General features: G+C 37.6%; 1 protein-coding gene across 1 annotated transcript in view; it reads left to right on the plus strand.

The window, feature by feature from the left end:
- The window catches only part of LOC123871952 (rhomboid-related protein 2-like), a 144012-nt gene that overhangs the window by 119695 nt on the left and 3909 nt on the right, over positions 1–20408 (plus strand). Inside the window, 2 exon segments of the mRNA XM_045916018.1 lie at positions 15384–15496; positions 17652–17769. Coding sequence (XP_045771974.1) covers positions 15384–15496; positions 17652–17769 — 231 coding nt within the window.

A 20408-nucleotide genomic window follows, 5' to 3' on the forward strand; every position in this document is an offset into this window, starting at 1 on the left:
TTGAATCTAACTTTGTTAAAATGCATTTTTATTTCAGTTAAACTAGTTGAAGCTTTGATTCAGTTTCGGCGGTAGGCTGATGATTACGCACCGAACTCAAAGTTTTCCATCAAAGAAACGCCAATTACCTAATAAAGTAGTAGTGATAATAATTAAGAGGGCTCTCTCCGTCACTCGTTTCCACTCGTTTCATACAATCGTAGTTCCAATTTCATTTGAATATTAAGCAACCTAAGTCCATGAAATTTTGCAGACATATTCTAGAAACTAATATCTATGTCTGTGGTTTTCTAGATTTCTGTTAAAATATTCGGTTTCAAAGTTACGCGGTCTTAAAAATTTTCATACAAATCTTGGAGCCCCTGTAATTTTAAAACTACATATTTTTAGAAAAATCTAAAACACCACAGACACAGATATTAGTTTCTAGAATATGTCTGCAAAATTTCATAGACTTTGGTTGCTTAATATTCACATGAAATTGGAATTACGATTGTATGAAACGAGTGGAAACGAGTGACGGAGAGAGCCCTGTTAACGTTTTATTCGCATCGAAACCTATAAATACCTTCTTTATTTATTTGTTCAAAGACATGACCATTGACGACCTATAATTTCAAAATTTAAGGCTTTTCTTGTGGTAAAAATACGTGTACCTATATAGTACTTATATACCTACCATAAAATAATGATAAACAAGGTAAAATATTTTTTCATCAATGTACAAGTCTAAAAACTATTGAAAAGCTAAACAAAAGAATGCACTGTATTAAAGCTCATAAAAACCACCCCTAATAATAACGTTTCACACATTCCGATAGAAAAGCTCATTAGCAAAGCCGCCTTACCAAATGTTGTTCGTAATGAGTTACGATTTGTGTTGACGCCATGTTGCGAATAAATATTGGCTAAATTACCTATCAAGCCTCGTGGCGCCCACCTGCCTTTGTTGGCAACATAGATACCAGAATGGTCTACGGAACTTTTAGGGTTCAGTATGAGAAAAACCAATGTAATCCTTACACAAGAAACGAGAAAGGAACACAAACAGAATGTGCGATAGAAACTGCACGTAGGATGTCACACGGAGCACACGCATTTTATTGAGCTGGAATCTTTTTGGGTCGTGCCACATACAGCCATGAAAAGGACCTACTATCCTGATTCCTGGCGCTTCTATCACTCGTAGCAAATGCTCGTATGGTGGAGGTGGGCGCTGGGGAACTCATACTTTTAGAATTAGTATTGTATTGTGTAGCACAATTGTATAAATTAATGTTTTTTCTTCCTTTCTTCTTTGATAACATTGTGTATATTAAATTTTGAAAAATTGCACATTTAAAACAATGAACACCCCTTCATTCGTCCATAATATTTTTAAGGTAATTAAAAATTAGTGGCGAATTAGTTTTGTATATTATTACAATTATTTCCTAAGTCGTTTTCATTTTATAGATATTGTTAGAGCCGCGTTTGGACACATTTTTTGCATTGTGCTGCGCTGATATTGACTTACTCAGTGTCCTAATTAGGTCTGCTCATAGAGGTAAAATATTAGATTAACTATTGGTATAGAACCCAACGTCAGTTCACAGTAGGTAGGCACGTTGGAACACGTGCTAACCAACCGTGAATTTATATCATTAGTAAGGATCAAGTATTTTTGCCGCAACATCTGTGAATTTCTGTAGAACTTTCTTTGGTATCATTTGGATTTCGTATCCGTCAACTGATTGAGATAATTCAGACCTAACTAATTGAGGAGGATAAAGACTAATCTTTGAAAACCATATTTTTGTTTAGAACCATAATTTACAATTCTGTATACAGAAAAACTCTAAGCGACTAGACCCATATTTTCTTTATCCATTTTTGATTTTTGTGACACGTACCTAGATAAGTGGAAGTTGTTTTATGAAAACCCTTAGCTCTTTAGCTTTGGACGTAATAGGTACGAACTATGAACCCACTGAAATGTGTTGGGTAGTATTTTAGACAACAATAACCCAAACTACACTGGACAGCAAATAAACCGGGCCACCCGCTCCCTTGGAAGTCTGATTCGATTTTCTCAAAAAGTATAAAACTTACAACTATCAAAATTATACCTGCAGAAAGTGCATTTCATGATGATTAAAATGAATGGAAATTCATTGCGATTAATCAATTAATTAAGTGTTTATTAAAGATTTTACAAGGAAGAGTCGTTTTCCAGCCATGTTAATCGTAAGTAATCATGAAATGAAAACAAAAATTAAAGCCAGAAACAAAGATAAAATTAAAAAAAGTTTTTGGTCATTATTCAGTATTCCCTCCCCTTGCTCGGATAACTGCCAGCATCCTCGTATTCATCCACCTCACGAGCCTGACGATAAAATCTCGAGGAATTGCCTTCCAATACTCTTCAATTGCCATTCCCAGCTATGGAAGCCTTGTTGGAGCAGGTATCCGGGCTCGAACCCGACGTTTCATCTCATCCCATAAGTGTTCTATCGGATTCAAGTCCGGGCTTCGAGCTGACCAGTCCATTGTACGAATGCCGACGTCCGATATCCAACTTCTGTTCTGCGAAATCGCCGCCTCAACGCAGTTCAAGTCCAATAAAGTCTGCGTGACGAACGCCAAGTGGTCATAAGCTCAGACGCCATCAGAAGGATACTTGTTGAATGGAACCTGACTCCAAAGAGAGCTGCAACAGGCCCAGCATTGACGGTAGCCCACCATGAAGCACGACTTGAATTTACTCGAGAGCATAGGGACTGGACGTTAGGACAGTGGGGTAATGTACTCTTCACTGATGAGACCAGGGTGAGTCTACATTGAAATGATCGACGTCTGAGACAATATCGTTGCCCTGGAGAACGTTATTCTCAGTGTTGCATCGAGGAAACTGTGGCTAATGGAGAAGGATCTGTAATTATCTGAGGCGGCATCTCGTTAACCGCATGTACAGCGTTAGTTTTCATCGAACCAGGGGGCCGTACACGTGGATTGATCACATTGCTACATTACTGAAATCCTCGCAGACCATGTGGTACCTTACGCAGGATATATCGCGCAGAATATGCCAGTTTATGCATCATAATGCACGACGTCACATTATTCAGGTGGTGACCCAGTATGTATGCGACGTGGGCATTAGTACAATGGACTGGCCAGCTCAAAGCTCGGACTCGAATCCGATAGAACCCTTATGAGATGAGCTGAAACGTCGGGTTCGAGCCCGAATATCGGCTCCAACAAGGCTTCCAGAGCTGCGAATCGCAATTGAAGAGGAGCGGAATGCAATTCCTTGAGATTTCATCATCAGGCTCGTGAGGTGGATGAATACGAGGATGCTGGCAGTTATCCGAGCAAGGGGAGGGAATACTGAATACTGACCAAAAACTTTTTTTTAATTTTATCTTTGTTTCTGGCTTTAATTTTTGTTTTCATTTCATGATTACTTACGATTAACATGGCTGGAAAACGACTCTTCCTTGTAAAATCCTACATACATAATCAAAGGCTTCCCCGGCGCGAAATTAAATTTCAGTGTTCATGAAATTAAAACAGTGAAATACAGTCGGATGAACTAACATAAAAACATAATATGTAGTAGGTAACTAAGCCACGAGGTCATCAACACGTTTCTACTTCTCAACGGATACCTAGAATTACGGGAATTAATTTTACCTACAACTGTTACAACATTAAGTACAACAATAAAAACACAACATCTGGAATAGATTATTATCTACCTAATAACTATCTACCAGCTATACAAATATATATATAAATATATACAAAGGTAAAAAATACATGACTGTAAAGTTGTCTATCTATACGTACAGATTTTCAGGACAAGTTCTAAACTGGCGGGCAGCTGAGAAACGTTTCAGGTGAAGTTACTTATTATAGAATTACGGGTTTTCATTGACTTGAGCAGAAAATAGATTTTCAGTTGTTGAATATTCTTTCCGTTGTTAAATATTTCTTAGAATTTGAATACTACTTATAACACCATCATCATGATCAACCCATCGCCAGCCCACTACTGAGCACGGATCTCTTCTCAAAATGAGAAGGGCTTAGGTCATAGTCTGCTACACTGGCCCAGTGCGGATTGGCAGACTTTACATACCTCTGAGAACATTATGGAAAACTCTCAGACATTCAGGTTTCCCCACGATGTTTCCCTTCACTTATAAGCTAGTGGTGCTAATTGCTTAAAACGAACATGACATGGGATAGGTACCTATCCCAGAATTTTAAAATTCCCAAAAAAATGTAGTTGGTACGATATTGCATAATTGATTTACAAATCACGATACACATTTTGTTGAAGTTAAACTAGAACCCAGAATTTGTCTTGTCCCGAATTTATTTTTTTGTTGGTGGTAACCCTATACATAAGTAAAACTCGCAAGGGAGGAAGGTAAGTAAGTACCTAAATCCTTTCCAGATGTTGTCATTATAAAAGTAAAATGAAGTAATAACAATAAATTAGTAGATGTTGCGCGACTTCGTCCGCGTGGATTTAGGTTTTAAAATTCCGTGGTAACTCATTGAATTTCCGAGATAAAAGTAGCTAATGTCAGTCTCAAGGATGCGAGCTTTAATTTGAACCGCTAAGTCGATAGGCGCTCCATCTTAGGCTGCAACGTCACTTGCCAACAGGCCTGGTTTCTGATTGCAATTTGCAGCCAAGCGCTAGTCCATAAATTATTGAAAAAAGCTATTTGTAAGTTTCAACTAAAAATTGGTTAAATGGATGGCCTTTAAGAATCCCGTGGGAGCTTTATGATTTTCCGGGACAAAAGTAGCCTAATATCCGTCCCCGGGATATAAGCTAACTCTGTATCCATCAAAATCGGTTAAACGAATGGGCCGTTAAAAGGTAGTAGATAGACAGACAGACACATTTTCGCATTATAATATTAATATGGAAGTATGGACGATAACATTGCAGTTCTAAGTGAAAATGCACCCCAACCCCTTTACCTGCGCAACATCTGGTGTTGCCATTAGTTACTGTCAGGATCGCTGGGACAGTTAATAACTGTAGTTAGATAGGTACCCACCTTATACCTACCTACCTACCTAATATCTACAGCTTATTTTAAGATTCTCTATCTATCTAACTGACGGTGAACTCCACACTCAGTCGGGAATTGTACCAAAAAATCTACGGTCACGGCTTACAGATACCTAAGTACTGTTCTTAACTTCTGACCTATCTCATACATTGTAATTCGATTCGATTAAGGATTGCTCTCCGATATGCTGTCGCGGTCGGAGCACAGCGGAGACCAATCCTTAATCTAACATCTACTATCATATTACTACTATACATCTATATTCTATCAGAAATGTTAATAGGTTGGTAATTGGTACATAAAAGAATTTTCTCCCCTAAAGCTTTAAGAAAATCATTGTTACATCTTTAGGGAGGTAATTCACTATGTACCTAGGTAGGTACCTACTTATTGAAAAATCACGCACAGTTATTGAGAAAAGCAATATGAATCTCAGATTCTGGTTACCTAACACCTTGAGTGTATGACAAAAAACCAAAAAGCTCACTACCGCCCGCGGAACCGGAACCACCCTCTCAAATAGCAACCAACCACTCTACTCTGTAGAAGTAGAAGCAAAAAAACCCCACCGTGCACCGGGACGAAACACCGAACGAAACTTGGTAGACGAACGTGGGCAAAACCGCAAAATCAAATCAGTCAGCGCGAGGCATTCGGAGAGGGAGGTTGCTTTAACTTCCTTCCAAACTACGGTTACGATACATCGCGTGTTTAATGTCGAAGAAATTTACCGAATTAACCGCACAATATACAAAAATATTACAATAGTCTACCTCATTAATATTAAAGTGACAATAACTAGGTGTTGTGAATGGTTTAAAAGACTGTTTGACTTACAAAAGTAAAATAACAACGAAATTTACGTGATGGGTAAGTTGCTACTTGATATATTTCTCGATATAATTTTGACATTGACTTAATTTTGGCTATCCAGTTCCTACTACCTAGGTAGATATTTGTTTTATTAATGCATGTTCATGCTATTGTTACATGTATATTAAACTACCTACACAAGGAAGGTACTAGGGTGCAAAATATAGATTCTGATATGACCTGGTTGTGTTCAAATTCTAGGATATAATTAAGTACCTAAACAACCATTTATATGTTAAGTACTGTACCTACCTATAAATATTGTTTATGATTTAATGATATTGAAATGGTTTTAATATAATTTTAAGTAGGTAGGCACAGTATCGCCAATTAAACATTAGTAATAGCTATGTGCTAGGTGGTACAATTTGAAAATAAATACTTTCCGTAAATGTCACTGTTTGTAAAGAATACCGCAATAAGACAGTTTTGATACTTTCAATAAATTATACGAAGTTTTGATAGTGATGTTCTAAAATTATTATACTTGTAATTTAATATTAATTTTTTGGTATTGAATGGTATGCACGGTGCACCTATAGTGTTTAAAATTTACTTTGTACCTAATAGTTTAACAATTAATTACTTACACACTGAATTGATTATAAAATCTTGATAGATTATTTTAAGACACGACACAACGGCGAATAATAAATTATTACTTAAACTCATATCAACCCTTATTTGAATAATATATTAATAGTTATATATTGGTAGGTATGTATGTGTATGTAGTGCCAATATTTAAATAATGTATGTATGTTAAATTGAAAAGTATTGTTCGCATCGAGGAGACGTGGGTGTTGTCGTGTTATTAAATTCACCGACGTTTTTTGTTGATAAGATGGGTCTTAACCGTTTTGTCTAGAAGTTTAAGAACCCTATCCCACTTACGTGGTTGGTAAACTTAATAAAATATAGAAGTGGATAAAAGCTCGACGATTATATTCAAAGAATAAATATAAATAAATTAGGTATTTGTTACATAAAAACGCATGATCAATGGTTAAAATCGATTCAATAGCTTTTAATTTTGTGGATGGACAAAACTTCGATATCTTTTTACCTAAAATCACGAGCGTATATAATTTGCCTGGGAATTTAAAGCTTGATTTATGCTTTATTATTTATGTGGATCAACCGCTATTGCCTTTGCGATAAGGTACTTAGTAAAAAAACGAAAACAACGCATTAATATTACAGGATTAAATATGTGATACCTACTAGTCATAGTTAGGTAATACAGTTATACTTGCAAATCATACCCTCTGTCATTTCGTAATCAACTAAGTGGAGTATTGTTCTCATTTACCTACTGTTTTCTATATTACACCACATGCAAGGTCTTAAATAAAATTAGCAACGCGAAATCAATAACGGCTAACAGCTGAAACAGTACAAAACTTCACTAGCTAGGTAGATACACCGGCAATATTATTTCAGTAACGCTGGTGAAATATCGTTTTATAAAGAATGGATTTATAATCCATGCAATTTGACACAGTGGTAGAATTTTTTTATTTTATGTCTACAGATTATATTTTTTTCTTGACAACAGAAAGATATATTTAGGCCAGTGTCATCATTTTCATCATCTTATATCACATAAGAGTGATTTTGTTGGGAGATTTCTGTAAATTAGATTTTTTATACATAGAGGTAGGCATGTAGTACCTACTTAGTAATGCAGGAACGAAATAAGTAATAATTGTTAAATATTTACTTATTGGTCTCCTGCGTTGCTCTTTTGAAAATATTTGCCCTCCGTCTTGTCTTCTACTTCACCCCTTTCAAATCTCGAATAGCGTATAATCTCATTTTATATTTAGATCGGTTGTCTAATCTAATGATTAATATGTAACAACTAGCCCAGGCTCTTAAAAAATAACACAATGGAGAGTAAAACCTATCCATACCAATAATATCATGACGCAAAACATTTTGGATCTTACGCTGGATCTAGCAATATCATGTCGCAACAAGTCTGTAGCGTTAACATATTAAAATATGTCACGTTTTATGTATTAAGATAAACTTGTTTAAAAATGTTTTTTTAACATTGTCTTATACGCATGTATCTTATCATCACTAATCACTTAAGTTATATGTTGCAAGCATAATAATTTTCATAATTTATTTGCGCTAAGTCTATAAAATGTTATGTAAATTCTGCTTCTTATAAAAATATTTCACGCAGGTTAATCAAATTCCGCAAATCATTAACTTTCCGCTAGCAAATGTATAAGCGTACTTTCACAGCGCCGGAATAATGTAAAGAGACTTTAAGAGATTAGAATTTAGAACATAATAGTGCGGAGGTGGGCGCGTGGGAACGCTCCCAGAGTTCACGTGCCCAACACATCAGTTCGCCACAGTAAATCTACCATTAATATGCTAGATTTAGATAAACCTCTCGTTAAGAAGTACGGTTAAAGAAGTCATTAACTCTAGCGAAACAACTAACGGTTAAGCTTTCATGTCTTATTAAAATCAGCATAGTTATTGTTGATTTCTAAAGGGATTATTTATAAAGGCTGGATTATAAAATTATGCATATGCATGTTAAAAATTAATTAATTTTAGAAATTCACTATTTTTCTTTTCTTACGTACTGTGAAATGCAGTTGAGGTGTAATTGATTTATAAAATAACTAAAAGTAAACCTATGACATAATTACCTAAAGCATTTAATCAATTAAAATCAGGCATTCTTGATCATCTCATTTCTTAATGATTGTAGCTTTACAACAGACAGGGCTTACAGTCCTTGCTCACACTTAGACCCATTCTAACAAAAGTACATATTTATATCACAGTATTCAATAGTTTAACTTTTAATAATGAATAATAATGTGGGTTATTGAAATGAGTACTGCGTCGCGTAGGCTCGTGCGCTCATTTGACGAGACGGCAATAGTGCCTAGTTAGTGGTTCCGGATACGAATCGGACGTGTCGGATGTCGGCGTGACTCACGCGGCGCCCACGTTGGATTCATTGCGCCCACTGGCGCCCAGCCCGCGCAATTCCCGCGGAAAATCGATTTATTGTTCTATCATAAAATCGATTAATTTAAACTTTATAGAGTACTTTATTGTTGGCTGATTGAGGCTTTGAATGAGATAGCACAATGGCTCAAAATCATTTACTCGCTGTATATAACTTCGTAATTAATAAAGTCGATTTATTTACATAAGGCAGCAATTACACCTGTAAGTTTTACTCACGTAAGTAGCTTACATGATTGACTTACGACAATGTAAACACTCTTATAATTAGTGTCATTTACCTTAGTGATTTTGTTGTCAATTTATTACGTAAGCTACTTATGTGAGTATAATAATTTACAGGTGTAATCGCGGCCTTATTCTGTGTATTAGTATAATATTGTAGATGGTAACTTTTTATGTTAATGATTTTTATAATATTCAGTGATGGGTTATCAAAATGTTTCGATTCGTGTTCCTATCAGCTGTTGGCTATTACTAATGTTTCAGACAGGCGTTCAATAATAATACTTTCGCACTATATTAAATGGAATCTCGTGAGTCGTTGCCGTTTTCAAAATTATATATAGGTACGGCGTTGCCGAGACAGATATAGCTGGCGTCTGCGCCGCGTCTAGGCTATTTAGGTTTTGGCATTGGGCATTTCGCTGTGTCGTGGGAAACAGAGTTGAACGACTGCGGCCGTAGAGCCGCGGGGACAATACGGTGGCCCGCGATGGATTGCGGCGCGGGTTCGACCAGTCGTTCACCGGCGAGTGGCGACCGGCGTACCTACATACCGCCCACCTGCGCGACCTGCTCTTTACCACTGCCTCGTGTGTAGGATGACCATAACAGTAACTCTGTTATGGTCATTGCCTAAAAACTTGAACCTAAACACTATATTTTTCGTAGATATCATACTAATAATATAAATGCATTTATTGGTTTGTTCTTCATTCAAGCCGCATTAGAGCAATGAATTGGCGATCACGCCAATTCATTGCTCTAATTCTAATTCTATGTTTCAATAATTCATTGTTCTAATTCTATGCAAAAAATCATTTTTGCATAGATATAGTTAAGTAAAGTTTGTAAGTTTGTTTGTAGGGGTAATCTCCGGAACTCCTACTAAACCGATTTTGAAAATTCTTTCACCAGTAGAAAGCTACATTATTCCTGAGTTACATAGGCTACATTTTATATTCAAAATAATTAGAGATCCCTATGAAAATTGTAATTTGCTAGTCTTACATAATTATGATTTATGAACTCAGTTAATATATTTTTTAACGTAAACTGTGACTCAGTGTCACACAGCACACTAATGCGGTTTATCAATTTTTTTTTGATTGCACCTATTTCTCTGATATTGGAGACTTTATTGTTTCTATAATATAGCTTTTTATGTAAAAAGTGCTAATTAAATATCAATAAAATATTTTGTATAATATAGGTATCCATAACTTCATAACGCATATAAATCTCCTGTTTTGCATTTTTAATACAGCATGCAAATTAACTCTACATACTTAATATACATATTATGTAGTACATTTAAACATCAAATATCCAGGCATTTTTTCGGAACTAGGTACGTACCTATTTACCACAAAATTCTATAGAATATTTATGGTGACACTATCTGTATGCGAACTTACATTGTTATGGCACTTTATAAAGTTATTTTGTTTAAACGCTTTTGGTAACATTTTACTACCATGGTAACGTTTTATGGCTTTAATAATTTTAAGATACTAACGCTGTGTAGCTGTACAGTTTCGATGTCTCCAGTAATGTGAGAGTCTCCAGTTTATTTGTCGTATTTTATACTAAGAGCTAAAATTAAAATAGTATGGTCCACTTGTTATCGGTATGAGCACCGATTAAAATGTATTACTTAGTAGAGAGAAGAAACTAAAATGTTCAATTTTATAAACTCTAGAAGGATTTCGCTTGATATTCCTACAACGAGGTAAACCTAACTTTCGACAGCTTCATAGTAAGCTGCCGTGAAAAGACAGAAGAACAAAGAAAAGAAAAAAGAAAGTGGCTAATGGTTATTGATAACGTCGCGGCTCGCGAGGGTGTTGGGTGGCGGTCGATAAACCTGGCCAAGCGCCAGCTAGCCGCCAACCGACTCACGTAGAGCGCGAGACATTTACCCTCTGGCTCTACTGCAAGCAAAACGGCAAACATAAACCAAGGTTTGTTTAACTATCGGTAATAAGATCGTTCTACAAAACGATGATATTTCTGTGTAGAAAAGGACAACTCGCTTTTTTGAAAAAGCTTAGACATTTTATGTTAATTAACAGTTCAGATTTTTGCTTAATTTTTTGAATCCGAATCAAACCTGATACCTCTCTGTAACTTCACAATACGAATAATCGCACCGGCCAGCGCTACGCCAGAGTTCGTCGGATGATTATCGATAGCACGCCGAGGGTCGCGGTCGATAGGCCTGGCCGCGTGCCAGCCAGCCGCCGCGCCCGCCGCTTCGTCGAGACCGTCCCGTGGACTTCGAGACATTAGCCGTATAAAATCGTAATCCACCCTCGGAAGTCGCGACGTCAAGTGCGAGTTCTTTCGAACTTTCAAACTCTTACCTAAAAAGTTCAAGTATCAAGATTGACCGGCGCACTATAATTATTTACCCCTGTAATTAGCGACCTCAAGTGCGAGCTCTTTAAATAAACTTTAGAAATGGCCCAAGTGTCAAGACCGTCTGCGGAGTAGTTAGGTAGGTATATATACCTAATAAACCCTCAAGTGTAAGCATTTTGAATTACCAATTCATCTACCTACTTAAGGAATTTTAAAAAGAGTTCCCATCTAGTAGCTTTATTTGATAATAATATGTATTAGATTTTAATAGGTAGGGTAACATTGACAAATGTCTAGAATCTAGATGGAGACCTAAGGTAGTTATTTACCTACCTATCTAACAATTAGGCGAATTAAATAATGATCTACTTAGTAAGTATGAGGTAGGTAGGTACGTACTTATATTATGTCTAAACTCAAAATGCTTAAAAATATCCGCAACGAATATTGAATTTACTAGGTAAGTAAGTAGCTGTATATCCAATCAAACGTTTCCTATTTCAATTTAATACCGGTTATTTTAATACCTGAGCAATATAATTTATTTTAAAACATTATAGATAGGTACTTAGTACTTAACTACGTAAAATTTTAGTCATAAAATAATAACATGGCATCTTCATAGCTGAGAATCTAATTAAAAAGCACCAGACAGCAGTTGAAAATAACTAAGCTTTCTATGCGGCAATTTATATACTAACTAGCTGATGCCCGCAGCTTCGCCCGCGTGGATTGGTCAGATCCCCTGCAGCATCAGGATTGAGGAGTTGGAATCCAAATTTTTTATGAAACAATGTCGCAAAGTTCCTCTATCGATTAAAAAAGAAATGACGCAAATCGGTTCAGAAATCTCGGAGATTTCGGTGTACATAGGTAGAAAAACACAACTCCCTTCTTGAAAGTCGGTTTAAAAAGTAGCCTATGTTACACCCTGGTCAATCCTCTACTTGTATGTGAAAATCCCGTTAAAATCGGTTCAGCCGTTCCGAAGATTAGCCTTTTCAAACAGACAGACAGACAGACAGACAGACAGACAAAAATTTTAAAAACGTGTGATTCAGTTATGGTATCGTTCAAATAATCATATGACCTTAATATGTGGTAGTTATTTCGAAATTACAGACAGACACTCCAATTTTATTTATTAGTATAGATAAAGACTAATTAGATATTGTTTTATTTAAGTTTTCACACAGTTAACTACTTTCAAGATATTATTTATCGCGAAATCACAGTTATTAGAAAAAATACATTTTAGAAAATTGCAAAATTAGTAGATAGGTAATTAAGTAAGTTTGTACGGTCATGTCAGTATATTTTACAGGAAAAATAAAACCAACGTACTAGCTAGCATATAGTACACGACAGGTTGAAATGGCAATCGGGATGGGACGCCCCGTACACATGCACAACCCGTGCTAACCCGGTGCGGGATAGAGCGGATGACGTGCGAGTGTGCGGGGCGTCCCCCCGCCTCTTACTCTGATCGCCATCTCGACCTGACGCGTACCACAGTTTTTTTTATATATTAATAATAAACCTCTACAAACAGAGTTAGTTTTGCGGTTCGTTAACAACAAAGTGATTCTTACCGTTTTTACTTCTTCTATAGAAAAAGAATCCGGCCAAGTGCGAGTCAGGCTCGCGCACCGAGGGTTGCGTACTATAATGCATAAAAATAAATAAAAATCCGTTTTGGAATGTACAGGCAAATCCCTTTCATACTATGATACCCCACTTGATATAGTTATCTTACTTTTGAAAATTAAAACACATTTTTTTTTTGTGATTTAACCACAAATTCACGGTTTTCGGATTTTTCCTTTACTTGTGCTATAAGACCTACTACCTACCTGCCAAATTTCATGATTCTAGGTCAACGGGAAGTACAGTAGGTTTTCTTGACAGACACGACAGACGGACAGACAGACAGGCAACAAAGTGATCCTACAATGGTTCCGTTTTTCTTTTTGAGGTACGGAATTCGCATTTGCGGCGACAATATTGTACACCTTCAGCGATCATCGCTCGTACGCAAATTTTTATTGACGTTGATGCGGCTTAAAAAGATAATAATTCTTTGAAGAATACGCGAAGTTGTGAGCTTGACACTCCAAAGGAAAAGGAACAAGAATGAAAATCCTCACACTGTCTACGTTCATTGAAATGAAAATGCTAATGAACTGAACGCATGTTATTTTAAATCATGGTCATCCAACAAAGACACAAGAACCAAAACTGTATACTGCAATGCAATGCAGTGTAAGTACTGTTCAGTACATTTTTCAGTAATATAGAAATGAATCGAACACCGGAGTATTGAAACCACAGAATAGGTATAAGAATTGAACTTAGAAAAGGTCCTTTCCCTGTTTGATAATGAACATTTGACAATGAAAATAAGTTTGTCCTGTTTGATAATAATGAAAGAACCTGAAAAGTTACACTCAAGGCTCTGTTAACCTTGTAGGTTAACAGAGCCTTGTTAAAAAGTTAGTTACTAGGTACCTACTACCTACCTAGGTAAGAACTTATTACACTTTGAAAGTCTGAATCAGATTTCTTCGAGGAAATTGTTACATATTATTATTCTCATTATACTTACCTACATTGCATTGGTTTGATCGTTGTAAAAAAAATATAATTTGGAAAAATGGCAATTTAAACTATTATTTGTGCTTGCACTTTTAGGAAAGATGAACACTTGTTCTACGAAACACCCTTTGCCATCACTTTGCTCAAGCGACTAACGCATAGTACCTACCTAGGTACCTACAATATTCTGTGCTACTACTTGTAAAATAGGCACTTGTGCAGTTGTTAGTAGGTTAGGAACATTGTTTGTTTACCTGTTATAATCATTCTCGTAAATTCATTTACGTACTTGATTGTGGTTTGAATTGCCTAGTGTCTAGAACGATTCATACCTACCTTAAATACTTAATTCATGATTGAATTAAACTTCTTACTACCATTGAATAGTCAGAACATGGTCAGAACTTAGAAGCAAAGCTACTCTACATCCTAATAATATGGATGTTATATTTCGAGTTAGTTTTATTGCGATATTTTACCGCGCGATTTTTCCAGTAGATTTCTGCTACCTATGGAAATTGTAAAAAGCCGCAATCTCTTGCGAAACTAGAGTAAATTAAAAATTTATAACACCCCCGACAAGTGAAGGTTACAGTAACTAGAAAAGAGTTGATAACTTTCAAACGGCTGAACCGATTTTCGTGGATTATAGCTAAGAACACTCGATCAGGCCACCTTTCAAACAAAAAAACTAAATTAAAATCGGTTCATTAGTTTAGGAGCTACGATGCCACAGACAGATACATAGATACACAGATACACACGTCAAACTTATAACACCCTTCTTTTTGGGTCGGAGGTTAAAAAGTGGGTGAACTCTTTCATATCACAAACAGCGGGAATAATCGCGGGCAGCTTCGGCTTCGTAATCAATGGCTTCGTAGAGCGTGGTAGAGCGTCGTCTCTGTCACTCATACCTAAGTGAAGTTTTGTCGCTGACAATATTATGTCAGTCTCAACCATAGAGATGTCTCAACCATTGGTCTCAACGACAGAGAGAAGAGAAAAAGTTTCGTTACGAAACCGAAGTCGCGCGTTATCTTTTTCAAAACTTCGATGTGACAATCTTTCCTGGTGGGTAAGGTTAGTACCTAGGTACTGTAAAGCTACAGAACAGAGTCTGAAATGGTTTAAGAGTGTCTGATGCATACTCTTTTTAGTCGGATAGGGTGACCTACATACGGTAATGATTACATACTTACTTAAATAGGTACTTTTTCTAACATAGCTTTTGTTTTGTTCTAGATGAGCGGCAAGCGAACACGCAGTTATAGATGCGCAGTGCACCAGAGGGACCGTGAGGTCAGCTCTGAGAACGACTTCCATCTTCTCCTCGAAGACCCCACACTCTTTGCCAGGTATGGCACGGTTGCCAAAAGAATTTTATAAATTCTTCTTTTTTGACTGAAACTTTAATACCTACTTTGTTTAAAATAATATCGCTCAAGAGGAGTCAACGGACAGCAATGTTTTAGTGCGGAAAATAAACCCAGGATATATAGGATAAGGAATTTTGTAATTTGGCGAAAGCTCGAAGGAAATGGACCCATAAAACAGAGTGCCAATTTTCTTAATCAAGTGTTTTACTGCAGAAGAAATTGCAAATTGCCTTTAGAATTTTAGTCACATGCAAACTATAAATCTACGCATGTACTATTTAAACTCTTTAGTAAATGTTCTCGAATCTCTAGAGTCCATAGTAAATTAGTAGGCCGAATGCAATGGGGAAACCCCGCATCAATCATTATTACAATCGCAATTATTATGATTGGCCGAATTTATGGTATACTTGTTGCAACAATGCATTGTAGCCAATAGTGAGCGAGTTTCGGTCAATCAGAGGTGATAGCGATCGTCACACTGTAGCTGTCATTTTACCGTAATCGAGCGGCTGGCATTGGCGCTAAGATTATGGAGGCCGGCGGATTGACGTCAGTAAAAATGTCACAAGTCACAACAATGTTTGATACTAAATTTCCAGTACAATCAAAAATGTAACGAAAACACAATCCAACCGACAATAATCAACAAAATTATTAGTGCTTGTTTCGTGTATAAAATGTGTAAAAACCAACAAATCCGCGCGACGACGACGTCGTTACAAATTTTTAAGGCTGTTTCGTGTCACTTTGACATGTACTTGTGTGTTTTCTTGCAATAAAACGTTTAATAAATTGCCCCACCGTCAATAAACCCCACAACGTAAAAGTAAGCAATTTATTACCTTCAGCAGGTCGTTTAGAATTTTTTCGAAATCTGTTTCCTTGATACATAGACTTTCATATTATTGTAACTTTTGAACTCCAACGGTGCTTCTAAACGTCAAATCTGACGTATGCTGTATGCTGGATCCCCTTCTCAGACTGCCATCCAGTTGAGGATAAGAATAAGATAAGAAAAGGTGTGTGAAACTCATCATTAAGATAGTTCACTTTTAACCCCCGACCCAAAAAGAGGGGTGTGTGTCTGTGGCATCTTAGCTTCTAAACTAATGAACCGATTTTAATTTATTTTTCTTTGTTTGAAAGGTGGCTTGATCGAAAGTGTTCTTAGCTGTACCTAATCCAAGAAAATCGGTTCAGCCGTTTGAAAGTTATCAGCTCTTTTCTAGTTACTGTAACCTTCACTTGTCGGAGGTGTTATAAATTCTTAATTTACACTGGTCGTAGCTGATGTTCACACGTAGAGGCACCTATTTTGACGCAGACTCTAGTGCGAACACTGAGCTCAGTGCAGGGCAATTGTATATAGGCAGATTTCAACTTATCTACAAATCGTCAACAAAACTATGGTCTTGAGAGCTCAGGTTTCACGCCGGTATGATTAATTCAGGGGTCCTTGATTCTACACTTAACAGTATAACAGTAAGCACTAAGCAATGCATTACTTTTAAACGAGGTAACCCGCATAACCTGCAAGAGCGCTCAACGCATTTTGCAATACTGCTCCATCAGGTTGGATTGAAGATATATTAACTTTGTAATTTTGTTAACAATAAAGATGTTGAAATAAAATAAATATTAACATTAAGTAAGGTCAGTGCTAAGTGAACACTATATAATTGTCAAATTTCAAAATGGCGCGCGGTGTGCCCAGTGCTGCTGATTCCACTCGTATATTGGCAGCTCCTGCAAGTCTTGAGGCTATGTACGATATCCTTTGTTTCATTAACCCTCAACCCAAAAAGAGAGGTGTTATAAGTTTGACGTGTGTATCTGTGTGTCTATGTATCTGTCTGTGGCATCGTAGCTCCTAAACTAATGAACCGATTTTAATTTAGTTTTTTTTTGTTTGAAAGGTGGCTTGATCGAAAGTGTTCTTAGCTATAATCCAAGAAAATCGGTTCAGCCGTTTGAAAGTTACCAGCTCATGCTCTTTTCTAGTTACTGTAACCTTCACTTGTCGGGGGTGTTATAAATTTTTAATTTACACATGCTATTTTTTGGAGGAACAGTAGACGCCCGTGTATTAGTACCTAAGTAGCGATAAATTAAAAGCGTTTATTTGTTTCAGAATGGTGCACCTCGTGGCAATGGAAGTGCTACCGGAGGAGAGGGACCGTAAATACTACCAGGAGCGGTACACCTGCTGCCCACCACCCTTCTTCATCATTTGTGTTACTTTATTAGAGGTGAGCCTTTAAAGTCTTGCTCGATTGATTTAATGGATTTGTTCAAGCTCGCACTGACAGTAGGTATGCGTGAATTATGAAAGCTCATTTGCTGCAGTGTAGCTTAGTGAATAATTGGAGTGTATAGTAGTAGTATAGGTTGAGATAGCAATCGGGGTATGAGACGGGGGACGGCCAGCACACCTGCACGTTACCCGCAGCGGGTTAGCGCGGGGGCTGTGCGGGTGTGCGGGGCGTCCTCATCCCGGTTGCCATCTCAACCTGTCGCACACTATAGGTGTATGAGAATACATTACTTATGATTTATCATATTCCCTTATTAGCATGTCAAGATTATCCAAGAAATGTTGCCTGTTTAGTAGAGACAGAAACATTTCTACACTTGCAACATTACAAGATGTTAGATGATATCCGTAACATCCCGATCCCCGGCAAGCTGGGTTTAGGACCGATAGATTTACTCAAAAAGTAATGATCCTCGATATAAGGACTTCAAGAATTTGTTTAAAACACCAATGTAACAAACCTGCAAACCACTGATCGCGGAAATGAACTCGTAAAAAACTTCTGTGGACTCGAAAGACTTGAAGTTTGCCAAGTAACAGAGACGCTGTGGTCGAAGATCATGTAGATCATCTACTAGACCTAGTCACAACTCACCACTGCTGCTCTAATTTTATAGTAGGTAAATAGTAAATACTCGTACAGAACTAAACGTTACCTATAACGCTTGTCAATACTGAACTTAACGTTTAAATTATGCACAGTCGTGGTGAATATGAATTATTTGCCGTTAGGGGAACTAGAAAATCGGTGCATCACTTTCTACGGCGAGCAGCGGCGTCCGATACCCGCTCTAGTTACTTCGGTTAATTAAAAAGTGTAATTGCGGATTTCACATCCGCGCAAACAAGCGGTTTACGTGAATCATAACAATCGCCGCGCACGCTTCGTGTGCCTACGATACGGTGCTCGTCACACATTGATTCACCGCACGTTTAGGTTCCGACTACAGGATGCTACACGACATCTGACTGGTGTAGATGCGTTGGTCTTATCATATCCAAGCTCTTGATGAGTAAAATACGGTGCTCATCACACATTGATTCACCGCACGTTTAGGTTCCAACTACAGGATGCTACACGACATCTGACTGGTATAGATGCGTTGCGTCTTATCATATCCATGTTCTTGATGAGTAAAATACGGTGCTCGTCATACATTGATTCACCGCACGTTTAGGTTCCAACTACAGGATGCTACACGACATCTGACTGATGTAGATGCGTTGGTCTTATCATATCCAAGCTCTTGATGAGTAAAATACGGTGCTCATCACACATTGATTCACCGCACGTTTAGGTTCCAACTACAGGATGCTACACGACATCTGACTGGTATAGATGCGTTGCGTCTTATCATATCCATGTTCTTGATGAGTAAAATACGGTGCTCGTCATACATTGATTCACCGCACGTTTAGGTTCCAACTACAGGATGCTACACGACATCTGACTGGTGTAGATGCGTTGGTCTTATCATATCCAAGCTCTTGATGAGTAAAATACGGTGCTCATCACACATTGATTCACCGCACGTTTAGGTTCCAACTACAGGATGCTACACGACATCTGACTGGTATAGATGCGTTGCGTCTTATCATATCCATGTTCTTGATGAGTAAAATACGGTGCTCGTCATACATTGATTCACCGCACGTTTAGGTTCCAACTACAGGATGCTACACGACATCTGACTGATGTAGATGCGCTGGTCTTATCATATCCAAGCTCTTGATGAATAAATTGTTAAGAGTTAAGACAAATCACGCATCGAGGGCAGTACTTTTTATGTAGATACTAAATGATGCCCGCGACTTCGTCCGCGTGGATTTAGGTTTTTATAAATCCCGTGGGAACTCTTTAATTTTTCGGGAAAAAAGTAGCCTATGTTCGTCCACGGGATGTAGGTAAGCTAATTCTGTACCAAACATCAAAATCGATTAATCTGTTGGGCTGCGAAAGGTAGCAAATATACAGACAGGCAGACAAACAGACAGACACACTTTCGCATTTATAATATTAAGTATGAATTATACCTTGACACGCACTGTTCCCACTATTCAGCACCGGGAGTAATAAACGGGCTGTCTGAGTTAGCGGTTGTTTAATTGTCACTTCACAAGGTCCACCGATGTCGCGATAGGTAGACATGGCAACAGCGATAGGGCTGGGGAGTGGGGACGCCCCCCCCCCCCCCCCCCCGCCCCGCACAGCCCCCGCGCTGAACCTATGCAAAATAGCGGGGTTGACGTTCTGATGTGCTGGGCGTCCCCCTGTCTCTACTCGACCTGTCGCGAACTATGGGTACCTAGTAGCTGTTAAACACTCTGTAGGGCACAGGCCTCCTCACATAGGAAATCACAATCACACGCTAAAATCACTAGATCTCCATAACTCTTCAGGAGTTTGAACACCGATTTTTCAAATAAATCGAGTCAAGATGTCGGAATTCGTGAAATTAATTTCTTTTAAATGGTCTCTACTTCAATGCCGTGTGGTCCGGACCTAAGAAAGGTGCTCTTCAGTGATACTGATAAACCACACAGTTCTAACGGTTTTCCCTCAATGAATAAATA

Source organism: Maniola jurtina, chromosome 14 (genome assembly GCF_905333055.1).
Source record: "Maniola jurtina chromosome 14, ilManJurt1.1, whole genome shotgun sequence".
NCBI lineage: Eukaryota > Metazoa > Arthropoda > Insecta > Lepidoptera > Nymphalidae > Maniola > Maniola jurtina.